Below are 24,410 nucleotides of genomic sequence, written 5' to 3'. Positions count from 1 at the left end.
CATTACAACCATCAGAGTAACTGGTATCCCAACCTGATGTAAAGTGAACTTGTCACTGCTAGAAAATAGTACAACTGTATTATGCATCGAGTTTTCTTCCTCATCTTTGTTAGATGAAACATCCATGGTTGTGACCTACAAAAAACAACATCATATGAATATATTTTCATAGCTGAAGATACAAACTTTTCACTCTTGTTTACTACTGTCCTTCTGGAACTGAACAAGTAGTACAGTATTTCAGAATATAAATATATACAGACTATTATAAACTGTAAAAAAACATTTGCTGGTTTCAAGATCTATATTTCTGGGTATTCATCAGGAAACCGTGCAAATGTTTATTAATACAAAGTAATCACCAGTAAAATCCACATTTGCCAGAAGTTACACACTGGTGGCCACATTGTACCATTTTTTTCATCATGTGGAGGGTCCCTTCTGCTTAACTTTCGCTCACCACAAAGAAAGATGTCAAATGTTTCTGCAGCAGTCTCTCTTCCCCGTTCCTCCAGATAGTACTCTTATGCATCTTGGGATCCACATGGGGGAAATGGGAAGGCAGTGAACAGGTTGAGAGAAATGCACTTTGTGCTAAACAGAGGTTTATCTGAATATGCTAAATTTGCTGTTATTCTTGCTCATTAATAAACAAAGCCCATTTAATAGCACATTTTAATATTAAAGGTATAGTATATACCCATAATTGAAGAACAATGAAGCTCAAGCAAATTATATATTACTTTTTTTTTATACTTGATTTAGATAAGTACTCCGGTTGTATTAAAGAAATGATGGATAGCAGTTAAGGTTGGCAGCTGTTCCCATTCATGGGTTTCTATAGGGTTTTATACTGTGACTGTGAAAATTAACTCTGGTTTGAAAACTTTGCACAGACATTTAGACAACAGCCAATAAGCAAATTTCCTCCCACAAAACAGAGACCAAAAAAACCAAAACAAAAATCAATTTAAGCATCTAGATTATATGAAGGCAACACACATAAAGCCCCCAGACAGATATTAGGATTTTTAAAATGTGTTTTTGTGCTTCCGTAACTCAATGTTTTCACTTTATTTTAAACAATTTTTCCATACTTTTAGACCTGAAGACATAGTTATTTCATTACAATATTTTCAAATAACTGAGCCAGACTTTAAAAAGCTATGTGTTATGTATAAAATGGTCTTCACAAAATGCAGCAAGAATTTTAAAAATGCAATATTACATTGTAATTGCACATAATTACATCATTACATATATTTATACTGATTCAATAATGAGATACAATTAGTTACATAAATAAACAATCATAAACCAGGCTTCCAAAATAAGCCAAAGATACTAACAAACCTTTATTAGAAGATTATGTCTGGGAAATAAACCCAGAAAAGCAAGACAATTCACTGTTTTCTGATTTAAAATCCAACACAGACTTGTCACCCTCCTGTGCCATATCAGAGTGACCAAGGATCTATGAAAGACAACTAACATCTGACAAATTCATAATACTATGACTGGATTTCTCAAAAGCATAAGCTTGAACAATAATTTCTAACTACATTTTTTCTATGTTCAGTCACACCTGGTATAGCACTAAATAGAATGCTTGAATTACCAACTTCTGATATTAGAGCTTTTTAAAAAAAATATAGGGAAGGAGAGGGCTAAAAATGGTGATATTCCAATCCTTTGTTTTTTATTTGAATGAAGGGGGTCTACTACACTAGGTTCCTTTGATTAAGAGTAGCACTATTTTGCCTGGATTCATGAATTAGGTGTGTAGTTCCCTGCCTCTTGGTTGAACAAAATAATTATCATAATTTTTCAAGACTGTGGAGGAAACATTAATGAACAGCTAAACTGTTTTGACTATAGGCAAATCTCCCTATGTAGGATGTTCTGCTAGTTTAGATGATCCAACCAGGACTCTTGCGCTATGAGCCAATAGGGACTGTGAGAGTTTGGAAGATGAAGTACATAGTCCTAGGGATGAAAACATTTTGCGTGGCTAAGTGTCATCTCCTTCAGTACTTATGGTGTCTTCTCCAAAAGGATTCTGTAAAACCCTTTGAGAAAAAGAATCCTTTTCTTTTCCTGCCCATCTTCCCCACTGCCACTTGAGTTGACAAATGTGGATTTTTTTAAAGTGCATTCCTCATAAACCTCATGTTGACAATGCCATTTCTGCTTAAACACTATTTTTAACCCATGTAGCAGCTCACCAGTCCAAACATCGTTCTGAGGCAACGCTGACTGATGTCAGCACAGCTACAAGAATAATTATTTTTCGTTAAGTGTTGCTGGCAAGTCCTACTAACTTAATGGGAACTACTTCTGTGCACCAGAGGGCAGAATTTGAGCTTTAGAATTTGGAGGATCAAACTATCACAATTTTGAGGTGATCCAAAATTTTAGGACCTAAAATCCTTGGCTAATTGTACCCTTCTGCAGAAAAAGTAGCCGAAGTAGTACAGTGGGAACCAAGAAACTCTGCAAGTTTGACTATATGGAGCTGCCAACTATTCATCCCTCCTCAGTGGCTGGGGCATCAGGTGATTGAAGGGGTATGATCTCCTAATGCTATAAAGTCCCATCCGTGGAAAAAAGACCCCAGGTGCAGGAGATGGCTGGTGCCTTTGCACTGCTACCTTCCCCCTTGCTACCACTGTATAGCCACCACATCTCAGTGCAAAATCTGTCTTCTTTAAGAGTCTGATCTGGTGCTCATTGAAGTAAACTGAAAGGCTGCCATTAACTTCAATGGGCACAGAATAAAGCTTTAGGCCTTCATGGAAAAATTCTATACAATTTAGTAGCAAATGTTCACCTTTCTGTGTGTAGACCAGGGGTCTCAAACATGCGGCCTGCAGGGTTATTTTCTGTGGCCCGCCAGCTCCCCGCGGCCCCCCAGCATTTATCTAGAGCGGCTCTGGCCCGGCGCGCATCAGAGACAGGGCAGGCTCCCTGCCTCCCTTGTCCCCGCACCGCTCCGGGAAGCGGACGGGACCTGGGGGAGTGGGGCATAGGGGGTCTGTGTGTTGCCCTGGCCGCTCCTCCAGGTACCTCCCCCGAAGCTCCCATTCGCCGCGGTTCCTTGTTCCCAGCCAATGGGAGCTTCGGGGGAGGTACCTGGAGGTGCGGCCAGGGCAACATACAGACCCCTGTGCCCCCCACCCCCAGGTCCCGGCCGCTTCCCGGAGCGGCGCGGGGGCAGGGCAGGCAGGGAGCCTGCCCTGCCCCTGGTGCTGTCGGGCCAGACCCGCCCCCCGAACCCCTCCTGCAGCCGAACCCCCTGCCCTGAGCCCCCTGCTGCACCCGTCCTGCACCCCAACCCCCTGCCCTGAGCCCCCTGCCACACCCTGCACCCCTCTTGCACCCCCTAGGGGCAGGGAGGGGACAGGGTTGGGGTGGGGATTTCAGGGAAGGGGTTGGAATGGGGGCATGGAAGGGGTGGGAAGAGGCGGGGAAGCGGGGGGGGATCAGTGGTGCGGCTCTCAGGCCAATGTACTAGTCCTCATGTGGCCCTCATGGTCATTTGAGTTTGAGATCCCTGGTGTAGACCAACCTACAGAATTAGACAAAAAGGAAACCATATTTTCTACTGAATTTTATAAATGTTTAGTAATTATTTCTGTAAAATCTATTGGCTGCACTCCTATTAAAATATTAGGCTTTTCCATAGTGTAAATTAGTGCTTTGTAGCATTAAGATAGTTGTGGATATTCAAGTTGATATCAACAGCTACGCCCCTATTCAGCAAGGTATGTAAGCACATGCCTAACTTTAAGCACATGAGTAGTTCCAGGAAGCCAATGGGACAACTCACATAACTAAAGTGAGACGTGCTTATCTTCTTTGCTGAATTGGGGCCCTAAGAAGAAGAGCTTTCCATGGACAGCTCTTCATCACAGACCCCCAATACCCTTGGAGTACCCTCAGGAGAATTATAACAGGGTTGAGAGAAGGTGATATAATCCAGTATAGGTCTTGTTTTCCCCACGTCTACTGGGCCAAGTGGAAAGCTCCCTTAATTAGTGTCACCTCCATGTGTGGAAGTGGAAAGAATGATGCTCAACCATGTCCTTTTAAAAGGGAATGTAGATGATGTAAAATTGTTCTGGATCCATTAGCTACAGGTTAGTCCCCATTTTTAACTAAAATATATAATTACATTTAATGAAAACTAGAATGTTATCAAAACTATTTCTCATTGCTTATTTTGTTTAGATACAAAATTTCTCTAAAAAAAATGAGAGCTGTAATAATGAAGTTACACACCAAACTACACATATGATTAAAAAGATATGTTCTTACCCCTGGAGTGACAACAGCCCCAATCCCATTCTTCAGTTTTGATCTACCTCTGCCACCTCTTCCTGAAAGACCCGCACCACGTGGTCTCCGCTTCCCTGCGAATCCTGATCCACGGCCCTATTTAATATACAAGAGCAATTTAAATACAACCCAGATCTCTTTTAGTGTAGGGACACTTCCTTGTAATTATCAATAAGAAGAACTGTGGTTTCAAGTGGATATAGGCAAGCCAGACCACCATTATTAAATCACTGCATAAATTGTAGTAGAATACCTTTAACTTCAGACTAAAACCTTTTCCTCTGTCTGTGGTCTTCAACCATTATAAAAAGGATTGCCTTCAACAAAAGTACTTAAAACCTGTCACACACTAATTTTTACTACAGGCACAGCTGGTAATATTGAAATACATTTTCTCCCTCTTGCCTAGTACTCCAGCTAAACCCTACCTCTTGTTCGATTCTTTAAGAACATGCAGCTCAGACACAGCCAGGTGTGTTCGGACTGTTGCGTGGGCACTTTACTGGTTATACAGTAGCTACACTTCTTTGCTGTAAATAGTCACACAGACATTAAAAGTTGTTAGGGCTTGATCCTGCTCCCACAGAGGTCAGTGACTAAACTCCCACTGATTCAGTCGGAACAAGATCAAGATTTCAGTGTTTAATTTGTTTAATACCCTAAAGAAAGTATTATTTATAATACTAAAATATTTTTATTTGTAATATTTACACTTATTGCTAGTGGTTTGTTCTTTTTCCCACCCTTGCTTAATCTGTAGACGCTTGGTGACAGTGCTGAGTTGGGATCCCTTAACTGATGAGGTGAATTTAAATACAGTGAATTGGGGGTGGGGTGGGGGAAGGGCGAGGAGTAAATTTCATACTTTTTCAATGTTAATTACCTGACATTATTATTGTTAATTAATTTGGCGTTCATTAATAAGATTTTTTATTTCACACTGAACTAGAAAAACAAAATAAAACAAAGCAAAAGAAAACACAGAAAACTCACTGATCACTTCCAAAAGAGGAAAACATTATTATTTGCTATGTCTCTATAGAATTGTAGCTGATATTTTTCAGATCAGATCTGAACAGATTACACATACCTTAGACCTTTTCTTCTGTTCTTATACAATGAAAGTTAAGGTACATATTCAACACAGCAGATTTCCTACTATGCTTTTCTACTACTAGATACATACCATTTGTCCTTGTTTTAAATGCATTTTAAGAAATCTATGTTAACAGCTACTCTACTCTAACTTAATTTTGCTGTCCACAAAATATCTACAAGTCTACAATCTCTATCTGAATGCTTGCTCCAAACTATTTTAAGATGCCAAAAATACCAAGACAAAACAATTCACTCAATAAAAGGCACGTACTGCCTTTGAACTATGGTACTCTCCTTAATGTCAATGGAAGATGCTCTAGATCAGGAGTTCTCAAACTTCATTGCACCGCGACCCCCTTCGGACAACAAAATTACTACATGACCCCGGGTGCGGGGTGGGGTAAAGCCCAACCCTGCCACCCTGGGTGGCAGGAGAGGGGGCCAGAGCCTGAGCCCTACCACCCCTAATGGGGGTGGAACTTGTGTTTCAGTGTCAGCCCTGGATCCCAGCAAGTCTAATGCTAGCCCTGACAACCCCATAAAAATGGAGTTGCGACCCATTTTGGGGTCCCGACCCACAGTTTGAGAACCACTGCTCTAGACTAGTGGTCTCCAACCTTTTTACACCCAAGATCACCTTTTGAATTTAAGGGCAACCCGGGATCTATCCCACCCCTTCCCCAAAGCCCTGCCCCACTCACTCCATCCCCCTCTCTTTCTCCCACCCTCACTCACTTTCACCAGGCAAGGGTAGGGGTTTGGAGTTCGGGAGGGGGTATGGCTCTGGGCTGGGGGGTTCGCAGTGTGGGAAGAGGCTCTGGCCTGAGCCTGGGGCAGGGGATTGGGGTGCAGGAGGGGGCGAGTGTGCAAGCTCTGGGAGGGAGTTTGGGTGCAGGGGGGGCTCTGGGCTGTGGCAGAGTGTTAGGGTAGAGGAAGGGGTACAGGGTGCTGGCTCTGGGAGGGGGAGGTCAGGGCTGGGGCAGGGGCTTGGGGTGTAGGAGAGGGTATGGGGTCTGGCTCTGGGAGGAGGGTCAGGGCTGGGGCAGGGTGAAGGAGGGGGTACAGAGTGCTGGCTCTGGAAGGGGGTCAGGGCTGGGACTTGGGGTGTAGGAGGGGGCATGGGGTGCTGGCTCTGGGAGGGGGCTCAGGGTTGGGATGTGGCCTCCCGCCAGGCAGCACTTACCTCCGGCAGCTCCCGGTCTGTGGTGCAGAGTGGCTGCTGCCAGCTAAGGCAGGCTCCCTGCCTACCCTGGCCTCACGTCACTCCTGGAAGGGGCCAACAGGCCCGCAGTGAGGAGAGGGGGGAAATGGACATGGCTCCGCGCGCTGCCCTTCTCTGCGAGCACTGCCCCCGCAGCTCCCATTGGCCACAGCTCCCCGGTCCCGGCCAATGGGAGCTGCAGGGGTGGTGCTTGCAGGCAGGAGCAGTGCATATAGGAAGACCCCTGCCCTTCACCCGGGGCTGTGCTGGCCACTTCCGGGAGTGATGTGGGGCCAGGGCAGGCAGGGAGCCTGCCTTAGCAGCAGCACTGCTACACCACTGGAGATCACGATTGACCAGTCAATCATGATTAACTGGTTGGTGATCACTGCTCTAGACCCATGTGAACAGCTTCCGTTAATATTAATAAGAGTTCCATGGATTTAAGGTAACGTTATCGCCTCAATAGGGCCAATAGTATTTTCAGATATACCATCCCCTATTTTTATAGAAGATATAGAATAGTGGTTCTCAACCAGGTGTTCAGGGCCCCCTGGGGGGACGCAAGCAGGTTTCAGAGGGTCCTCCAAGCAGAGCCGACATTAGACTTGCTGGGGTCCACGGCAGAAAGTCGAAGCCCCAACCCTTGGGGTTGAAGCCCAGTGCTCTGAGCCCCGCCACCCAGGGCTGAAGCTGAAGCCTAAGCTACTTAGCTTCATGGGGTCCGCTGTGGTGTGGGGCCGAAGGCAGTTGCCCTGCTTGCTACCTCCTAACGCTGACCTTGACTTTTATACGCAGAGAGACTGTTGTTGCGGCACAAGTGGGCTGTGGAGTTTTATAGCATGTTGTGAGGGCCTCAGAAAGAAAAAGACTGAGAACCCCTGGTATAGAAATTTGTGGTGATAGTTATTGCAAGGTAGAATCCAAATATTCCACTAGTAACAATATTATTGGAACTATAAATTAAAGTAACTGTGCACTGTCAGGCAATGCAATCACACAGCAGTTTAGAAATAAGAATAAGGAAGGAGGTGTTGATGGCCAAAGTTTCTTTGAGTAGCCAAGTGAAATGTTTAATTTCTCCCCCTCTCTGTATAGAGTCTAAAATATATACAAACTGCATAGAAGATTCACTTTCTTTAGAAGTAAAATGCTCGGACAAATTCCTAACATTGCGTGTTTTAGATTGCACATCAGTATTTTTATTTTCACAAGACTAACAATGTGACAGAAATAGCACAAACCTGTATCACTGTTAATGCTGGACATTATGCTGAAAATTAATGTTTCAAGCAGAAATAGCTAAGATAATATCAAATTAAAATAAAGCAAATTAGCATGATAATTAAAGTGAGATGAAAATCAATTGAAATCAACAGCAACCTACTTATAGTTTTATATTTTTTCATTAAGTTTTTTCTCTCTCTCTTTTTAGTGTTGTAATAATCCGAGTAAGGGCATGTCTACACAGAGCAGCAACATACACTTTTATTTATTTTTTGGGGGGTAGGAGTGGGGGTGTTGTAATCTCCAAAGCACGCCAATGTGTTGTGTGTTAACTGGTCCATGTAAACTCTGCTGGTGTGCACTAGAAGTTCTCTAGTGTGCTTTAATGTGGTGCTGTCTGAAACAGCATTATGCTAAAGCACACTAGGGAACTTTCAGTGCACAGCAGCAGGATCTACACTGGCCAATTATTAGGGTTGCCAACTTTCTAATCGCACAAAACTGAACACCCTTAACCCACTACCTGCCCCGCCCCTTCTTAAGGCCCTGCCCCAAGGCCCCGCCCCCTCCCTCTGTTGCTTGCTCTTCCTCCACCCTCACTCACTTGCTCATTTTCACCACACTGGGGCAGACGGTTGAGATGTGGGAGGGGGTGAGAGCTGTGGCTGGGGGTGTAGGGGCTCTGGGCTGGGGCTGAGGGGTTTGGAGTGTGGAAGGGGCTCAGGTCTGGGGCAGGGGTTCACGGTGCAGGAGGTCTCTGGCTGGGAGGTGTTGGCTCTAGGGTGAGGCCATGGATGAGGGGTTTGGGGATCAGGAGGGGGCTCTGGCCCGGGGCTGAGGGGTTTGGAGTGTGGGAGGGGGCTCAGGGCTGGGGCTCAGGGCTGGGGCAAGGGGTTGGGGTGCGGACTCTGGCTGGGGGTGCGGGTTCTGGGGGAGGCAGCGTGCAGAGCCACCTGACCCTTCCACCTAGGAGCCAAGGGATGTGTCACTGCTTCCAGGAGCTGCGGTTCCTGGCCAATGGCGCTGTGGAGCCAGAGCTTGGGGTGGGGGCAGTGCGCAGAGCCCCCGTGACCGCCCCTGCACCTAGGAGCTGAGGCACATGTTGCCTCTTCCAGGAGTCATGAGGATCTGGGTAGGGAGCCTGCCAGCCCCACGCCAACTGGAGTTTTAATAGCCCGGTCAGCAGTGATGACCAGAGCCGCCAGGGTCCCTTTTCGAACTGGTGTTCCGGTCAAAAACCGGACACCTAGCAACTCTACAATTAATGCACATTAGTGTGCTTTAGAAATCACCCCCTTGAAGTGTGCATTGCTGCTCTGTATAGACAAGCCCTCAATTTCTTTATGTTTTTTTTGATGGTAGCTATCAGTGGGACAGTAGCCTGGCTCCTTCTAAGGCAGTCAAATAGTTTTTTTCTAAGTTTAAACATATGTCACTGTGAATGCCTTTTGAAAAATGTCTCCACAGCAACACACTTTGCAACAGCCCAGAGCTCAGTCCTTTTCAGTCTGGCTCTCCTTACTGCCAGCAGTCTTCAGGACACACAGACACACTCTCTCTCTCTCTCACTCAAGTAACTCCTTGACAGCTATTTAACAGCAATAGCCAAAAAATAGTGAAGTACTACAACATAGTTCATTAAAAATTGGTAATGCAAATTATCTTGCCATATAAAATTCAAAAGTTATGCAATGCCACCACATTCCGTGTATGCTTTAATAAATTTATATTTTTGTAATTTAAAAGCTTCAGACTTTAACAGTTTTCTTAAAAAGCCAAAGTTAACAGTGATAAAATGGAAGATTAATTCAGTTGATCTATACATAGTTTTCATTAGTAGGCTCTATAGTAGAAAGATAGCAATGGATACATGAATATAAATACAAATTATTTACCACTTTGATGCTCCAAATGGCACTGCCAGCAAGCTGTCTGGATTTAAAAATGTCCCGACCTTCTGAAATGTCTGGGGACCAGGAAGGTGGGCTCACTGTATTATTGGTACTCCAAGCCCCCTAGGATACGGCAGGTGAGAAAATAGATGTATAAAACTCAGCAACATAAAAATAAAGAAATAAAAAAAAAATAAAGCAAGCAACTAAAAGTTTCTGAAAAGCAAAGCACATGCAGGCATAGGCAATTTCTCCTAAATTTACTTAACAGCTAAACTAGTTTATATGGGGAAAATTTCAACCCGCCACTGAAATTTATGTAGAGAAAATTTCAACCCTCAGTGAGGTTAAAAGGTCTGCAAAGTGACTTTAAAAAAACTACAAAGTGAAAATGTGAGAAAAGAGGGTTGACTGATAATCATCATGTCATAGACAGGAATCATAGCAACACAGTAAGTCTCTAAATTTTGGATCACCATGCCAAGAAGATACTATTTTGAGATCATAGATGGGTTTTGAGAGTACATTCCCTTCTATATCTCAATCCACATCTTTGAAGGAAGAGATGGCCTTGTATCACTTTTTAAATATAAAATTATTGATAATCAAAACAACATGTAGGCTGAGAAGCATGTAAGACACAGAGATAAAAATAAAACTAAAACATGAAAAAAAATGAAAAATAAATGTGAGCAGTTAACAAAATACCTCTGACCTGCAAGTACACCACAAATGTACAATTATAAAAGCTCACACCTATAAATCATAACTCCAATTTTTTTTATATTATAACAAACTATAATATCAAACAATGTCTAACATAATATAGGATATATAAAGCTGAATTTTAAAAACAATCATAGTTTTATTTTAATTTGTATTTATACAATGTCCAGCACCATGGGGTTCCAATCTGATTGTGGTATTTGTGTACTACCATAATATAAACAGGAAAACAACAAGAATAGGATTAGCAATACTGTGCTAATTTAAGGGTGGATGGAGAAACCTGCTGATGTTCCTGCAGTTCTTACTCAGACAACAGAATGCATCTGATGAAGTGAGCTGTAGCTCACGAAAGCTTATGCTCAAATAAATTTGTTAGTCTCTAAGGTGCCACAAGTACTCCTGTTCTTCAGACAACACTGTTATTGAAGGCAGTAGAAGTTTTGCTTGAACTCTGTGTAAGGACTTCAGGATTAAGGCACAAATGATTTACTAAGGTAATTTCATTTTAAATTTACAATTTAGCATGCCTACAGAGTAATAAATTATACTAATTTTAACACTCCTTTGGAATTAAGCAAAAACATAGCTAAGATTAAGATTTAAATGGTATAAGGAAAAATTGGTTAATTTCCAAAAAGACTACATTCAGCAATAATTTAGGCCCCTAATCCAGCATGTGAATAGTTCCAACTATTCACATATGTAAAATACCTACACACACAGGTGTTTGCAGGATTGAGGCCTTAGAACATTGGCCTTTGTGACAATAAGTATAAAGAAATATACACTAGCTTCACACATCACAAGTTTTTAAAATGAAATATAAAACAATATCAAGCAAAATAAAGTGATTTGGGAAACAGTTTCTTTTGAATCCAATAGTTGATTAAAACTTTTACTTCTGTCAGCATTAGTCTACATACAGAAATTGTAGCACTTTAACTTTACCAATATAGTTAAAAGCTATACAAGTCCCCTAGTGTGGACACAGCCATAATAGTATAAAAGTGCTTTATATGAGTACTGTATAGCTATTTCTGCATAGGACGGGGAATAACTTATACTGATATAACTGCTTCCATCGCAGGGGTTATAGTGGTATAATGATACTGGTTTTAAAAGGAAAAAAGCACACTCTACCTGAAATAATTATACTAGTACAAAAACTGTATGTGGACCAGGCCTCAGTAAAAAATAAATCCCCGTCACCTTGTGTGTGTAACAACTCCCACTGAACTCCATGGAAATGGAAAGACTACCAATGAAGTTAAATTTCTCTGTGTTGAAAGTATTGTAGTTTTACCAATCATTAATTTTGTTGAATGGTAATTATTTTTATCAATAACATTAATTGTCAGAATAACATTGTCAGAGATGTTAGCAGATCAGGAGCTACAGGAAATTTAAGATGTCAAGTCCTGGAGACTATTCAGCCTTCTCTTTAACATCAAGGTAGATAGAACACTAGCTTCCAGTTTGGGCAAGAACAAGATAATTTTCCAGAAAATTAAATTAAAAATCTTTCTGGGATTTCAGATTTGTTTTTCCCCTAAGAAACTAATGTTCATTATTTGTCAGGTATTTGTTCTTTACCCATAACAAAATAATGGACATATTCTGCATATCAAAGTCCTCCCCTCATCCTGTGTTTATAAGGGAGAGAATATACCACCTGAAGGCCACAATCCAAAGATCTCAAAACATATTACTCAAACTACTTAAGACCTAAAACCATTTAGAGTTCTATTTGAAATATATTAAATAATTTTGCTGCAGAGAGAACACACTTCTCCAGAAATTAAATATTTCAAGTCAATTTAAAATGTAATAGAAATTTAAATTTGAATATGAAATATCCATCTTTCAAAACAAAATGCATTATATATGATTATGAACCACATTGTTATAGTTTAAATTTCCAATTGAATCAAAGTTTTATTGTAGCTCAGAAACACATTTGAATTCTGTGTCAGATAAATTTAATTAAAAACACACCACTTCCACAATAGTATGAACAAATTAATTACATCAAAGAGATGCATTAATTATATTTTGGCTTTTAATTAATGCCCATTACAGCACAACACTGGAGAAAAAGTTCTATTCAGTTCACTTATATCAAAACCATGGTAATAATTATGTACTTTGACATAAACAGGAAGTTCTCATTCTCCATCATATTCTTGAGTCCTCAGAACTGAACAGCACAGCTGCAACTAAATTACAACAAAAGGAAACAGAACATCAACAAAGGTCAGGACAGCTTACTAAATCACCAGTGGCTGTGTTTAGCAACCGAATGCCTCCTTTATGAAATATACTTTAATCAGAAATAAAGATGAACAAAACATAAGCTTTCATCTCGTTTCAATGTTTAATAAAATACCACATATGATCTTTTCAGATTGCAATTGTGTCATTTCTAGTGAGAGGAAAAAAAAAATATACTGGGACTCTGAAATAACTTGATAGTTATAAATCTAACTCTTCTTGTATTAAAAACAACCCTCCTAATAACAATAAAAACATAACAGCCTCTTCCCAGGCCCACATACCAACAAAAGTCCCCTCTATCTAGGTTCTCACATCAACAACCATGATCATAGTATCTGAGCACTTCCGCTGTGATTAAAAATGATTAAAAAACCACTACAACAGAATACACAATAGAAAACATATACAATGAATGCAACACAGTGTTTTGCGCTCTCAGTAGTATGGACAAAACAGAATCTGTATAGGTCAAAATCATTTTGGGGAAAGACTGTAGAAGAGGTTCCACTGGGATAGTGTTAGGAGGGATCTGCTAAAAACCCTTGGGTTGGACTCAGATATATAGAGAGATCTCTTTAATACTATTAGAGAGATAAACACTACTAGGAATAAAGAAAAGGAGTACTTGTGACACCTTAGAGACTAACAAATTTATTTGAGCATAAGCTTTCGTGAGCTACAGCTCAGAATAGTGTCATAATGGGAGACTAACAGAGACTGGAGAATAAATGCTATTAATACTGGTAGGGTCCACTTATTGCTGGATGTGACAAATGACAGTTTTCATTGTCAAAACATTACTGAACAAATAATGGGTGATTCAATTTCAGACTTGGTTTTGGTAAGGAGTGAGGACATCATAGAAGAGCTGATAGTAAAAATAACCTTGCATCAAGTAATCATGAGTTGATTCAGTTTAATTAAATAGAAGCCTAATCAAAACCAGGTTATCGGCTATGTTTTTTTTTGCTTCAAAAGGGCATTGCTTGGGAAATTAAAGGAATTAGTTAAAGAAATCATTGGACAGCGCACGTCTTAAATGTGGAAGAGGCTTGGAATTTCTTGAAATCAACTATATGAAAACTATTGCAATTTGCATCCCAAGCAAGGGGAAAAAAATGAAGGGAAAGGCTCCAGATGAATAGCCACCTCAAAGGCTGTTCACAGTAAGCAGAGAACCTAAAGGGAATGGAAAAACAGACTGATCAGCAAAGAAAGCTACATCTTGAAGATAAGAAAATGTAGGAATAAAGTGAGACTTGCTAAAAGTCAAACAGAATTAGCTTATGTGAAAGAAATTAAGAAATATTTTTACTTATATAAATAAAATGAGAGTAAGGAAGAATGAGGATGGGCCACTATGCAGGGTGAATGAGGAAGAGTTTATAGATAATGTAGGTATGCCCCAAAAACTAAATGAATACTTTGCCTCCGTTTTCAATATGGAACATTGGCAAGAAATCAGGATGGTTGATGGACATGGAGTGCATAGAAATGGAAATTACCACATCTGAAGTGGTAGAAAACTCAAAGATCTTAATGTGCTCAGATTAGGGGACCAGATAATTTCCATGCCAGAATACAGAAAGAACTGGAACATGAGATTTATAGTCTGGTAGCAAGGACTTTAACAAATCTTTCTATTCAGCAGTACTACTGTAAGACTGAAAAATAGCTAACGTTGTACCTATATTTAAGAAAGGGAAAATAAAGTAATTGGGGGCAATTACAGACCCGTTAGTCTAACTTCAGTGGGATATAAGATTTTGGAATAAATTGTGAAGGAAAGAATAATTAAATTAATGGAGATAAATGGAAAAGGGGATATAATGCTACATGTGTTTACCAAAGGCAGATCGTATTAGACCAGGGGTGGGCAAACTACGGCTCGTGGGCCGGATCTGGCCCATCAGGGCTTTGGATCCGGCCTGCGGGATTGCCTCCAACAGTGCCACAGGCCCTGCGCCGCTCTCAGAAGCGGCTGGCACCATGTTCCCGGGACCCGGGGGTGTAGGGGGGGCAGAGGGCTCTGTGCATTGCCCTTGCCACCAGCCACCGCAGCTCCCATTGGCCAGGAATGGGGAACCGCGGCCAATGGGAGCTTCGGGGGAGGTACCTGGAGGCGTGACAAGGGCAGTGCGTGGAGCCCTATGCACCCCTCCCCCCCATGGGCTGCTCAGGGATGTGGTTCCGGCCGCTTCCCAGAGTGGCGCAGCATGGGGCCAGGGCAGGCAGGTAGGGAGCCTGCCCTGGCCCCGGTGTGCGTTGCTGCCACACCAGAGCTGCTTTAGGTAAGCGGCGCCGGGCTGGAGCCCGAACCCCTCCTGCACCCCGCCCCCAACTCCCTGCCCTAAGCCCTCTGCCTGCACCTTGCACCCCTTCTGCACCCCAACCCCCTGCTCTGAGCTCCCTCCCGCAGTGCGCACCCTTCCTGCACCCCTACCCTGAGCTCCCTCCTCCACTCCACACCCCTCCTGCACCCCAACCCCCTTCCCTGAGCCCCCTCATACACCCCACCCCCCTCCTCTGCCCCAATCCCTTGCCCTGAGCCTGTTCCTGCACACTGCACCCCCTCCCACACCCCGCACTCCCTCCCGCACCCCAACCCCCTGCCCTGGCCCTGCATACAATTTCCCCACCCAGATGTGGCCCTCAGCCAAAAAAGTTTGCCCACCCCTATATTAGACTAACCTGATTTCCTTCTTTGAGAAAATAACTGACTTTTTTAGATAAGGAAGTGCAGAAGACTGATATACTTGAACTTCAGTAAAGCATTTGACATGGTACCACACAGAAAATTATTAGTTAAATTGGGGATTAGTACAAGACTTGAAAATAGATAAGGATTTATCTTATTCAGTATTTTTATTAATGTCCTTGGTACAAAAAATAGGTGTGTGCTAATGAAATCTGCTGATGATAAAAAGTTGGGAGACTTGGTCAATACAGAAGAGGACTGAAATATTATATAGGAAGATCTGAATGACCTTGAAGACTGGAATAACATAAATGGAATTAAATTCAATAGTACAAAGTGTAAGGTCATGCATGTAGGGTCTAATAAGAAGAATTTCTGCTACAAGTTGGGGGCTCATCAGTTGGAAGCAACAGAGGAGGAGAGACACCTGGGTGTGTGGGTCGATCACAGGATAACGATGAGCCACCCGTGTGATGCGGTTGCGAAAAAAGCAAATGCGATCCTAGGATGTATCAGGCGAGGCATGTCCAGTAGAGATCAAGTAGTATTAATGCCATTGTACAAAGCACTGATAAGACCCCATTTGAAATGCTGTGTACAATTCTGGTCACCCATGTTCAAGAAAGATTAATTCAAACTGGAGCAGGTACAGAAAAGAACTACGAGGACGATCATGGGAAATGGAGATCCTCTCTTATGAGAGAAGACTGAAAGAGTTGGCTTGTTTAGCTTAGCAAAATGAAGGCTGAGAAGAGATATAACTGCTCTTTATAAATACATGTGGGGGTGGGGGAGTGAGGAACACCAGGGAGGATGAAGAGCTATTTAAGCTAAAGTACAATGTTGGCACAAGAACAAATGGATATAAACTGACCATGAACAAATTACGGCTGGAAACTAGAGGAAGGTTTCTATCCATCAGAGGAGTGAGATTCTGGACAGTCTCCCAACAGGAGTTGTGGAAACAAACAACTTAATTAGTTTTGAGAGAGATCTGGACAAATTTATGAGTGGGACTGTATGACAGGGTTGCCTCTGATGGTGGTAGCAGGACTCAGCAACCCGGGGCAGAGTCCCTTCCGGTTTAAATCTTGTGTTCCTAATGCTGATGCATTAGGGCTTCAGATGGTCACCTGCAGGGATCAGGAAGGGATCCCCCAAACATATTCTGGGTTTTTTTTTTAGTCTCCTTCCTAAAAAACCTCAGAGATGGCCACAGTTGGAGACGGGAAATTGACAGGGTGGTGCAGTGCTCTGAGGTGGCACCAAGCATTCTCAGTATCTCATGTGCTTAGCTGTCTGGTTGCTGTTCACATGCTCAGAACCTAACTAAGCACCATATATGGGGTCAGGAAGGAATTTTCCCCCAGGTGAGATTGGCAGTGACCTTGCGGGGAGGTTTCCGTTTCCTCTGCAGCATGGAGTATGGGTCACTTGCCAAGATTAATTGGGTACATCTCACTTAATCAATTCCCTGCCATTGCACGGGTCCTGGGCATTTGGACCATCTTAGTCCCTCCTGTTCTCTGCCTTTGGCACATAATAGTTTAGTCTCATGTTGGCTGTAATACTTTGGTCTAATTTGGGTTGTTGAGTTTAGCGTAGGGTGTTGGTGGTGGCCTGTGGTTTTCAGGAGGTCAGACTAGATGACTTGGTGGTCTTTTTTGGCCTTAAACTCTATGACTCTTGCAGAGCTTAGTTATCACATTATAAAATCACTGACAAATCACTAAAAATACCTTACAAAGTACAATAGCTATTAGAAATGTGAGGTAGACCATAGATTGATTCTACTCAATGTTTGCCTGATGAAAATAATGCAAAATCGGTTGAGAGATTACTTTGTAGTTAAAAATTTAACTAAAACAAAAAACAAACCAGCAAAAACACACCAACCTGAAAACACCCATAAATTACTGTGCTTAGCTACTTAAATAACCAGAGCAGTTATTTCAATATCTTAATTTTAACTACACAGAGTATTTTGCAGTAAAAATTTATAATTCTAGTATTAACATTAAAAAAAACCCACACAAATATTCATTTTTCTATGCTACATTCTTTTTACAAGCTTCTCTAACAGGCTCATATATTAATGTTAAAATACAGGATACCCTGTAATGGTATGTATACACTGATTTCATAGGAGGATTATGTTTCATAGATAACGACTAATGATCCATATCATATTGTCAGGAGAATTTTTTTTTTTTTTGGTAAAGAATATCCCCAATATCATCCAAGCCACATATTTGCAGAGAAAATCTAGCCCTGAATTGTTTATGTGGATGGAAGTGTTTCGCCGAGTGTGTGTTTTCATTCCTACTGGGTTCCGGAAAACAGGACATTATGTACATACTTTATAAACAAACAGGATTGCACCCAAGAAATATTCGATTCTATCATCATTTTCTCCTACTAACGGAAACAACCCAGAAAGGCCCCAGTTGGCTAGCCCCTCTTTGGCCCAAGCAGCAACAGTATTATTGCCATAAATGTACATTTAAATGGCACCCATCAATTAATTATTTGAATGTTTATTATACTAACTAATCTCAGATGTTGGTTTTTAGTACTTTTAGAATAAGGGTGCAGATATATCATACTTCTCTTACAATGTGGTGTTTGTGACACATTACTAAGACTCCACTCCAGAAACAAAGCACTTAGGCCCCAATTCAATAAAGTATTTAAGCATGTGCTTAACTTTAAGCATGAGTAGTCCCACTGACCTCAACATTAACAAGTTAAATCATATGTTTAAGTGCTTTGCTGGATTAGAGCCTAGGCAAATAAGGAAAATACTGTAGGGTATTACAAACACTATCTACTATGGAGGGAGGATGAGGTAGAATGGGCAGCTCAGTGAATGATGTGTCTGAGATACTGAAGGATTTTTTTCTGGAATGTATATGCCATATAATAGAGTACATGTGAACATTTCTCTCTGTCCAGAAGTGGGCATTGTACTTGGAAGAGTGTTTGGGTAGCCCATATATAATAAGTGGGGGGCAGATTTGTCAATCTGTATTCAGCATGCAATGATGGGTTTATCTAGGAAAAACAGAAATCTTATGGTTAATTTGCTATATGGTGGTTTCGTGTTAAAAGGATTAATTGTTCACAGTTGTGGACCAGGTAGGCAGAATTATGGTTATTTCTGGAACCTTAATTATGCATTCTTAGGCTTTCATTTAGTATAAATGTTCTAGTGGATTTTCTTTCTGAAGAAATTGATAAGGTAAGGTTACACTTACAAAGCTTAGCTTGAGAATTTCCTTTTAAAAATTGCGAAGTGCTGTTTCTGTGTCTTCCCAATACTATTTTAAGTTTCTCTTGCAAAAGTTAGAAAAGAATATAGAAATATCTTATTACCTGGCACATTCACATGTAAACTGAAGACCTCATTTGTAGGCAGAAATCTCTTTTAGAAAAATTGTTCTCCTTTGTAACAGAGAACAATTGAGGCAGTTTATCTATTTGTGTATATGCCAAACAAGTATCTGGAACTTTGAAACAGTGCTCTGTTTTAGTGTGGTTATAAATTGACATAAATACATTAAATAAATGAACAAATAAAATACAGTGAGAAGCCACATACATGAGTACAGATGGAAGTAGGAAGGAGATATGCTGAGAGCCTAATCCACCATATCTTATGAACAGTAGGTATCTTAGGGTGAAATCCTGGCCCTGATGGGAGTCACTAGCAAAAAACCCACGGACTTCAACAGGGTCAGAATGTCACTCAGTTACCAGTTCTGCTAATACAGAGCTTAAAAGCTCCATGAAGCAGATGTTCCACTGGCATTTTTGCTCTTGCAGAACTTAAAATTTCCTCAACCACTCTAGTGGGTGTCTCAACTACTGTGAAACTTCTAAATTCCCTCGAACAGATGGGTCTCTCTGAAGAGCTATGGGGAGCTCTCTTTGTTCCTCAAAGAGTCTACAGACTGCCAGCTTCCCGGTAAAGAAAGAAATGGTGGACCACAGGCCCCTTACTGCCTGCCTGTTCTCCCACATTGCGGCCTGTGAACCTCTCATCACTCCATAGCCATCTGCGGGTGGAGGAGATGGAGGTAGTTGCAAGTCAGGACAACCTGCAACAAAAGCTAAGAACAATAACCTTGACATTAGGGCATGATGACCCACACAGGCAGCTGGTGATGACAGCCTGATATTTTTGCAGTCTTTCAGGAAATTCCAGGATACATGAGAAGGAAAACATAGCTATAGCAGGTCAAGGGCAGCTGTAGACCTCCTAAGCATAGTTTCCAATACTCAGAACACTCTTTCCTGACGGAGTCTATCCTCTAATGTTTTATTTGTTGTTTGTTTTGGGGGATATTTTAAAATATTTGATTGTCTAACTATGATTTGGACTGCTGGCCTCCCTGCACTAAAGAATTCCCATTGTGTGTGCGCGGCAGGGTGGGGGAAGAGGTGTGGTGTACATATGCATGCCTAGAAAAATAAGCATGTCTATTGCTTTGTCTTTTTTGTATAGATCTGCCAGGCTCCACTCATGAAGGTGAGCCAGGGAACACAGCACTGGAGATTATCCACCCTACTGCACTCCATGCAGGTGAGAAGGGAAACCTGGCGCTGGGGATTATCCAACCCTACTGCATTCCATGAAGGTGATCTGGGGAAACAGCACTGATTTGATTATTAATTTATTTCATCTTTAGGAATTTGAGCCCAGTTTCACTTCCCATCTGAAGCAGAATAATGGCGGACAGAAATTGTGAAAAAAATATTTCGAGTGGCTACCAATCCCCTTGTCCTCACTGAGGCTCGCCTCCCCTACACGAGTCCTTCTGGGTCTCAAGAATGGATTTGCAATTACCCCTCTTTATTGCATGAGATCCACATGGACAGATCTGTGTTAGAAGCAGGGGAAGGGGGCTAGGCCCGAAGGCCCTTTGCTGGATTCTCTGGGGTTGACAGAGACTGCGATGTGTCCCATGCCCTCCATCTGCGGGATGTGGCTGAGCTCTGCACGCAGAAGCATGGCTGCTGGTGTGGGCTATAGAGACTCAGGGTTGATCTTCCTTCTGGCTTCACTACTGTTATGGAGCTGGGGCTGCTTGCCCCAGAGCCAGTTTTTTTGCAATCCTTTCTGCCCCCTTTCCTGCTGTGGGAAGGACGCAAGGCAATTTCCACCAGCCTGGGCTGCATCTTGCCCAGCAGAGCCAATATCTCCAATCCTGCCTGGTTCCTTTCTTGCTCAGAGGAGAGGGGAAGAGCCTCCAATCAGACTGCGTTATGAGGGAAACTGCACTCACCCTACAGAGCTAGTCGAATTCCCCAAAGAAACACTCACTAAGGGATGAAGCAGGAGGTACAGACCCTTCCACTTGCCTCTGCCTTTCTCAGTCCAGCTCTCTCCCAGAAGCCTGCAGGGACACTAGACACTGCAAATGCCTCAGAGGGGATGTAGAGCTGAGGGGACAGCTCCTCACAAGGCAAATGCAGCCCCATGGACACGACTGGGGATTAGATGGACACATTATTAAGCCAAATTGTTAGTGAGCCATTTGATATAAGGTCTTGAATTTCCCTCAGAAAAGTTCTGCAGCAGGGAGACCTGGCTGAGCCACCAGGGAGGCAGAAAAAACTGGCAGGAGCTTCAAAGAGCAGGGCATTCTCCTGCTGCCAGTGACTGACAGGTCTGGTTCTGCTCCCACACTGCAAACAGGTTTACGTGTTCATTGTAACATGTCTGTGGACATTAGCACGCAGAAGTGAAATATCTATAATTTTTCAAATTAATTTCCAATGAACACCTTGTACAATTACCCTCAAACTTCGCCACAATAATTCTCCTTTGGCAGAACATAATTTGTGAAATTATATACAGAATACTTTTGTTTCTCTGAAGTTAGGAAAGGAATTGTATCCAAATGAGGATTATGAAACAGAAAAACTAGTGACAATTTTAACTATGGAGTTGCTCCTGTAATTCTGTAATACGTGAATCAACTTCCAAAACCAAACTGAGTACTTGACGGCAGAAAAAGAAGATAGTGTGAATGTCTCATCTACTAAAAATTAGAAAAGTAGATATTTATATTCATAGAATCATAGAATATTGGGGTTGGAAGAGACCTCAGGAGGTCATCTAGTCCAATCCCTTGCTCAAAGCAGGACCAACACCCACTAAATCATCCCAGTCAGGGCTTTGTCAAGCCGGGCCTTAAAAACCTCTAAGGATGGAGATTCCACCACCTCCCTAGGTAAGGTGGAATCTCAGTTCAGAATATCTCAGATATTCACCCCAGTTTGAAAGAAAAAACTAGATCTCTTTTTTTTAAAAGTGAGTATAATAAAACACCAGAGGATAAAAATACTGTGTGTGTTCTCAGGTACTAATGAAATATCTTCACAGGAGGTTAATTATTCTCATCCACAATTGCTGATTTGCCACAAGTACAAGATTTTTATAACAACATTGACTCAAGGCAAATTGTATCAATGCAATTCTGGATGCTACCAATCAGTACAAAGTTTAACACACGACTTACCTAGCCGGGATTTTTCTGTTTGCTTATACATTACTCAAAAGAGAAATTGTTTACCAGTAACTGGACTTTTCTAAAGCTAGTATCCTCTACAGACCCACATTCAAAAGATCTCAGTCCCTTAGCAAAGGAACAGATTAGGAAGTTAATACTGTAAAATTGAGAACCCTCACTGGAAAGAATTACTGCATTGTCTCCGGGATTTGCATACATATATGTACATATAGTACATGCCTCAGTATACAATGACCTACAATAATCGAAGAGTAAAAAAGAATAAACGCAGAACCTCTAATCTCTGAGAAGTAGAAGTGCGATTCCAATGGTGAAACAATCTTTAGAAAACATCAATTACAGAAAAGCAAATTCCTTTTCTCGAAAGATAAGTATCCTCTATAGATATCTAGGTCTCTTAATTAACACACTCAAGTCAAATCTGTAACAAGATAATAGGAACAAAATTAAGAAACGATCAGCTAAGAGCACAAAAACATAAGATGATCCAGTTGTAACAAAGACTAGTATAATAAATGAGAGAAAAGCCAGGTTTACTTTTAATTAACACTTTAATCAAATATCCTTAGATTCTTTCTTACTTTTTGTTCAGTCCTTCCTCAGGCAAATTTCCACCAACTTCAATGGAAGTTTGACAGAGTTAGGACTGAAAAACAAATGAGTAACAACTGAGGAGTTTAGGATTTGGACCAAAACCTTTGCAGATGCTTTTCTTACAATGAAATTGCTACTGGAATGATCCAAGTTCCAACTTAGCATATTAATGGCATGATTCAAAGTCCACTGAAGTCAATGGGAGTCTTTTCACTGACTTCAATAAACCTTAGATCAGCCTTTAGTCCTCACGTGGAAAATTATTTTTTCCCCAACTTGGGCAAAGTAAAAAATTGAGAAATAAACAAACTCTGAATGAGTTGTGTGCTATGTGACCAATGTATTGTATTTTTCTTAACAATGTAAATGGAAGCCATTTAACCACTGGAAATGGTTGTCCAGATAAATCCATGTTTCTGCACACTCAAATAACCATATATGTACTATTTCAACTGTTAGACATTAAAACATTAACTAAATGTGTTTATTTGAATATTTGATCCATTATGACCACTCCTCAGAGTATTAATACATCCCGAAATCATGAAGTGCCTCAAGATGCATATTTCAAAGAAATGAACTGGTGACTCTTTTTTCTTTTTAAAATTAACATGGAAATTAAATGCTAAAATTATGTTATGACAACATTATGACTGGTATTTTGTTTGCTCTAGCCATAAAATTCAATGTTATGGTTCCCACAGCAATTGTAACTTGGCTATATTACACGCACTGTATATATCAAGATGTTCATGTCAATAGTAGAGGAAGTGTGCAGTATGTACAACATAACTCAGTGCTTTTTGTTGACTTTTTTTTTAAATGTTCAATTATTTTCCTTCACCACTGATGTATATTATGACTGAATTAAAGCTGGAAAGAAATAAGAAACTTTTAATGTGATTTTAGTAGAATTCACAGAAAGCCATTTCACACATTAAAATATGGCCATTTATCCAAATCTGTCCTTTGTGCTCCCCTCTTACAGGCTCTCCAGCAGCTGCTAACTAACAAACATTACCACCAGAACTGTGGCTGAGTTCTCACAAATCATGGGGGCAGTAGCATAAGTAACATTTAATTTGCTGATGTCCAAAATAAAGACGTTACCACCCTTTGACATGCTCTCTCCCCATCACACACACAAAAAAGCATTTTAAGGTCATTTTAAACTACACTAGAAAAAAATCTGTATTACAAACTAAGTAAACTTTAATAGGAAAATGCATTTTATTTTCAAGCCATTTAAGTATAGAAACAATGTCATATCATTCTAAAATATGTGAATGTTCATTTAAATACTATGAGGAGATATTAGAGCAGGGGCAAGTACAGTTTCTTCTAGTAGATTAGCTGCAAATTTCTGATTTACTGCATATTTCCAGCCAATTTCATTATGTTTACATACAGTGAAAGCCACTGAGAAATGCACCAAACCCCAGGTGATTGAATGATCTTGTATGCAATTTGCTGCATTTACTGTAGAGGATTAAATTAGTCTTGGATTCTTAATCCTTGGAGAACACTGTTTATCACCTCTTAAAAAAATATCAGGCTTTGCTTTGAGCTTGCGAATAGTCTTAAATAAGGACACTTCTACACTACAAACTTGCATGGGCGCTGCTGCGCCGATACAGCTGCACCACCGTCGCACTCCTGGTGAAGACGCTCTAAGACGAAAGGAGAAGCTCTCCTGCTGAGATAGCACTGTCTACATGGAGGGTTACGGTCAGTATAACTACATCATTTAGGGGTGTATGGATTTTTCAAACTCCTGAGCAATGTAGTTATACCAAAGTAAGTATGTAGTGTAGACCTTG

The 24,410-nt window shown here is 41.3% G+C and overlaps 1 protein-coding gene across 27 annotated transcripts in view; it reads right to left on the bottom strand.

Moving 5' to 3' along the window:
• KMT2C (lysine methyltransferase 2C) overlaps positions 1-24,410 on the bottom strand; it is a 327,313-nt gene that overhangs the window by 94,060 nt on the left and 208,843 nt on the right. For 13 of the 27 annotated variants that reach the window (XM_043541573.1, XM_037891112.2, XM_037891115.2 and 10 more), the window contains 4 exons: positions 9,760-9,879; positions 4,318-4,434; positions 461-532; positions 34-135 (listed from right to left, as the gene is read on the bottom strand). In XM_043541573.1, the coding sequence (XP_043397508.1) occupies positions 34-135; positions 461-532; positions 4,318-4,434; positions 9,760-9,879 (411 nt within the window). The remainder of the gene's footprint in view (positions 1-33; positions 136-460; positions 533-4,317; positions 4,435-9,759; positions 9,880-24,410) is intronic. The other 14 variants (XM_043541583.1, XM_043541577.1, XM_043541582.1 and 11 more) reach the window with 2 other exon arrangements.

The sequence above is a fragment of the Chelonia mydas genome, chromosome 2, assembly GCF_015237465.2.
Source record: "Chelonia mydas isolate rCheMyd1 chromosome 2, rCheMyd1.pri.v2, whole genome shotgun sequence".
NCBI classification, from domain to species: Eukaryota; Metazoa; Chordata; order Testudines; family Cheloniidae; genus Chelonia; species Chelonia mydas.
Note: the sequence above shows the minus strand (reverse complement) of the source record. Positions and strands in the feature narration are given on the sequence as shown.